The sequence below is a fragment of the Anguilla anguilla genome, chromosome 14 (assembly GCF_013347855.1).
Source record: "Anguilla anguilla isolate fAngAng1 chromosome 14, fAngAng1.pri, whole genome shotgun sequence".
Classification (NCBI taxonomy): Eukaryota; Metazoa; Chordata; class Actinopteri; order Anguilliformes; family Anguillidae; genus Anguilla; species Anguilla anguilla.
Window position 1 is genome coordinate 39012353 of NC_049214.1, and position 5000 is coordinate 39017352.

Below are 5000 nucleotides of genomic sequence, written 5' to 3' on the forward strand. Positions count from 1 at the left end.
ATAAGTAGAATCCGAACGTCTGGGAAGGTACCCGAGGAGTGACTAAACTATTGGTCTCAAACGAATATACCAGCTGCCAACAAACAAGCCAACACAGTGCCAACGAAACACTTCTTTTGGATGTACATCCAGATCCAAGATGAATCTAGACTTATCAGAGGGGTGCTTCTGAAATTGTAGCGTTTACGGAGAATGCATCGTGTTTCGTTTAATACGTTAACAACTTGGCTTCCCCTGAACCACGGTTCAAGTGAGTTCAGGGATTACGGTAATTGTACTCCCCTTAAAGAAAAAAAAAAAAAAAAAAAAGGCGGTAAATTTAATGGCTGACACATGCCTCCTGCTCTCCCTCTTGCCTCATTTGACAGTTTCCGGAATTTTCCCTGACAAAAAAAAAAAAGAAAAAAGAAACTTCCTCCCTGTACGCTTGTGGCTTGTGCGGTCCCACTGTTAAAGGAGCTCTTCCTGTACAGTAATAAAGTTATGCGTTAGCGCTACCAAGCTGGCCTGGCTCGTTCTGCTCAAACAGGGGGCTTCACAGAGTGCACGGCCTACGATCGGGTACTGAATCTTCTGATAGCCCAGCAGCCCCAAAGCGTTCGCCAAGATACAGAGATTTAAAAGCAGAGAACTTCGCTCAAAGGGAGCTGTTTGTAGCTACACGTGCGCTAGCCTTTTCCGCGACAGAGGGTCAGTTTCGCGTCAGGCCTGCTGGACGTACCTTGACTTTCTCTGGGTTCACCCAGTGCTGTTTCTTTAAGAGCTCGGTCGTCATGTTGCCGGGCAGAATGACCACGTTGTTGGTCCTCTCCTTACAGGTCAGTTCACACTCCTCACCTACGGAAATACAGGGGTCACATGGTCTAGCCTAAGCCAATCAACACTGTTCATTTCTATCCTACAGTTTCTTTTCAGTCAAGAAAAGAAACTGACTATATCCAAAGAATAAGCATATTGTTTGGGACGTCCATAGCAGAAAATTTTCAATTTAAAAGCGCTTAAAAGTTAATTATAAAAAAAACACAGCACTTAGCATGCATAGAAAACACAGCCCTAGAATATTAATGTAAGAAAACGAGCCTCCCCAGTCCGCATAGCAAATAAGTAGACCCCTCATCTGAATATGCTTCTGATTTTTGTGTTTCATCCATGCAGAGCCAGCAGGTGCCTTTTTGGACCGTCGTCATGGATACGCACCTATTCCGTAGCCTTTCTTGCAGCTGAGCCGTACTCTGGGGTTCAGGTTTCGGGGCAGGGAGCACTGTCCCTTCGCCTGGGGGCAGAGCTGGAAGGAGCCCGTCCACGTCCCGTCCTTCTTGCACCGGATCACATTGGCGCTCTGTAACCAACGGTTACCAAGAACACAGGTTCAATTTCACACGGACAGGAACAGCAGGATTACTGGACACTTCTGGTGATGTTCACACAGTCAAGTATCACAGTGTAGCCCTAATCCTAACCTAACCCTGAGCTAAACCACACTATGACCACGCTAAAACCAGCTCCAGCACCACTGATACACACATCACCACACTGAAACCAGCTCCAGCACCACTGATACACACATCACCACACTAAAACTGGCTCCAGCACCACTTATACACACATCAATGACATCACCACACTAAAACCAGCTCCAGCACCACTGATACACACATCACCACACTGAAACCAGCTCCAGCACCACTGATACACACATCACCACACTAAAACCAGCTCCAGCACCACTGATACACACATCACCACACTAAAACCAGCACCAGCACCACTGATACACACATCACCACACTAAAACCAGCTCTGCATCCATCGCCACTGATACAGAGTGTGTGTGTGTGTGCGTACGTGTGTGTGTGTGTGCGTGTGTTTATGTGTGTGTCTGTGTGTGTTTGCAGGCCATTGTAATCATTCCCATGGTTACCAGCACTTAGACAATATTTTCTTTTATTTGTTTTCAAGAAGGAATTCAAAGATGGAGAGAAAGAATGCAAGAAAGAGCTGAAAAAACAAAGTCTGGGCAGGAAAAGCAGGCAGAGAAGAAAAGATGGTAAATAAAGAGAGAAATAAAAGAAAAAAAAAAAGAAAAATCAGCATGGAAAGAAAAAGAGAGCAGGAGGAACCCACGGAGAGACTGAGAGAGAGAGAGAGAAAGAAAGAAAGAGAAGGAGGGAGAGAGAGAAAAAGAGAGAGAGAGGGGGGCAAAGAGAGACAAATATTTCTTTTTTTGTCACGACAGGGAAGGAAATTGAATTGAGTGGAACTGAACACTGACAGACATACAGATGAGCAGACAGACCGTTTGGGGTGTGGTGGGGGGGGGGGGCGTGACGGACCTGTCTGCACGGAGCTTGCGATTGGCCCGATCGCTCCGCCTCCTCACAGTCGATCCAGCACGTGCTGTCGAAGCGGAAGCCGTTGGTGCAGTGGTACACGCCGTGGAAGATGGGCGGAGGGGGGTCGCAGGTCACCGGCTGGCAGGACCCCTCCAGCCACGTCCCGTCCTCCGTGCACTGCCTCTTAAACGCCCGTCTGGGGACGGGACGGGACGGGGGGGGGGGACAGGGGCACAGCGTGAGAGGGACACCAGAACAGAACGGTCCTCACAAAGCCAGTGTCCTCACAAAGCCAGTGTCCTGCCGTGTGGAGCTTTCACACACACTTCACTAACACACGGCGTGTTTTTATCGCAAACTACACTTCTGTGGCAGACGACCTCGCGGCCAATTGGAGACGAAGGACGCCATTCCCTCGACAAGATGACGAGGGCCAAGTTACACGAACGCCTGTAGGAACCGTTTGGTCGCGCGTCAAAAAAACGTACGCTATTTAACACCGTACAGAACATAATAAAACAACGGCATTAAAAGGGTCTAAGGCTGCCGTACATTCAGGTGTCACCTTAAACCTAATTTCACACTTCCGCGAAACGCGGACTTTTTTTTTTCCGCTAACGTCAGAAGACGCGCATCAAGGGGCGGCCGACGCGTGGCGGCGGCCACCAGGGGGAGCCCCTGCCTTCGCACCTCTTGGGCTTTCCGGCGACGTGGTATCCGGGCTGGCACTTGTACTTGCACAGCGTGCCCACCTTCAGGCCCGTGCCGTTGCAGCGCTTGGTCTGGAGGACGGCGTCGGCCACCGGCGGCGGCGGCGGGCAGCGAAGCTCGCACAGAGCCTCGGGGAAAGACCAGAGACCGTCCTCCATGCAGATCAGGGTGCTGTTAGAGCCTGGAGGGGACGGGGGGGAGAGACAGAGAGAGAGAGGGGGAGAGAGGGGGGGGGGAAGAGAGAGAGAGGGGGAGAGGGGGAGACAGAGAGAGAGAGAGAGAGAGGGAGACAGAGAGAGAGAGAGAGAGAGGGAGAGAGGGGGAGAGAGAGAGAGGGAGGGGGAGAGAGGGGGAGAGAGAGAGAGAAAGAGAGGAGGATGGGGGGAGAGAAACAGGGGGAGAAAGGAAACTTCATCGCACATGGCCCTTATTAATCCCTTCTGGAAAAAGCGTGTTTATTAGCGGCACACACTGTTCCGCACGTTCGTTTTTTCGTGTTCCGACGTTTTAACCGGCCTCAGATCTCTGAGCAGCCCCCGAATGCTAATCACTCATCGTCCGTCAGCTCCGCAGAGCTCCGTGAGAGAGAACCGCACATCCAGAGTCTTTTATCCATTACGGCACTGGGGCATTAACCGCGGAAGCACGGCTTAACCACACCACTCAACGGTACAAGTATGATGTCACTTCCCCATATGGGATTTGAACCCGCAACCTTCTGATCCCAAGCAAGCATCTGCCATACGCAAATTCTACATTTCTGCATTCATAACTAATTTGTCATTATTATTATTATTATTATTATTATTATTATTATTGCAGCTATAATAGTCTTGTATCTTTATTATTATTATTCTGTTTATTATTTATGAGGGTGAGACCTCATATAAGTTCTTCTGCTTTTCCAACCCCATCCTGCACAGGCCGTGTTCATATTTATTTATTTCATTTATTTATTTTTTCTTCATGTTATGTCCTCTGTTTTTTAACAACGTGCAAATAAATAAACAAGCAAACAGCACTGGAAAACATTAAGAGACCACATAAAACTTTCAGTTTCACTGTTTATGGGCATGAGTCTGAGTAAAGTCTAACTCTGACATTCTTTCATTTCGACTACTGACCACATTTGACTTTCCAAACAAAAATATTGTCATCATTTATTTGCAAAAACTGGTCAAAATACTAAAATATACATTCTTGTTATACATTGAATAATGAAAACAAATATGTTATACAAATAATGTCTTCACTTAGGAAGGGTTCTAGGATCAATATTTGGTGTTACCCTGATTCCTCTTCAAAATAAGAGGTGGTCTCTTAATTTTTTCCCCAGAGTCGTTTTCGTCCATCGACAAGCTGGTAACTTTGGGAAATCTGTGGAGGTTTGTCCGGAAGGTCATTATCGCTGGGGGGGTTGAATGCTAATAATGACCCGCGTTCTGTTTTCCCGCACTGGCCAAACCGTGTCAGCTGACGGCCGCCGACCAATCGGGGCGGGGCTCACCTACGAGCTGCGCGGGCTCCCTGCACTGGAAGGTGCAGCTCCTGCCGTAGGTGGTCCCCTCGGAGAAGTGGAAGAGGGCGGGGTGCACGTGGTACTTGTCCGGGATGCCGCAGTCCACCGGCTCGCACGACGCCTGCTTGTTCCACTTCCCGTCGGCGCAGGTGATGGTCACCGTGGAGACGGACTGCGGAGAGAGGGGGCGACACGGGGACACCCCACACACGCGGGCTTCAGCTGGGAACTGGGCGTCTAAGGGAACCCCATCCTGTACCAAAACCTTAAGAGCCTTCATAGGAACCGTACCTTCATAGCCGCTACGTAGGCGTTCGTAAACCCTTATGCCAACCGACATAGACTGTCGTGAGACTTCCTGTATTACTATGATGTCATGCTGGCCCATACTGTTTCATAGGTTACTTAGTTGATGCGCCTGTCTTAACGACTACTTG

The 5000-nt window shown here is 49.1% G+C and overlaps 1 protein-coding gene across 1 annotated transcript in view; it reads right to left on the minus strand.

Moving 5' to 3' along the window:
- Positions 1-5000, minus strand: part of LOC118213402 (pappalysin-1-like) — an 88786-nt gene that overhangs the window by 16724 nt on the left and 67062 nt on the right. Inside the window, exons 15-19 of the mRNA XM_035392313.1 lie at positions 4552-4735; positions 3024-3225; positions 2334-2529; positions 1198-1339; positions 722-837 (exon numbers count right to left, since the gene is read on the minus strand). Coding sequence (XP_035248204.1) covers positions 722-837; positions 1198-1339; positions 2334-2529; positions 3024-3225; positions 4552-4735 — 840 coding nt within the window. The remainder of the gene's footprint in view (positions 1-721; positions 838-1197; positions 1340-2333; positions 2530-3023; positions 3226-4551; positions 4736-5000) is intronic.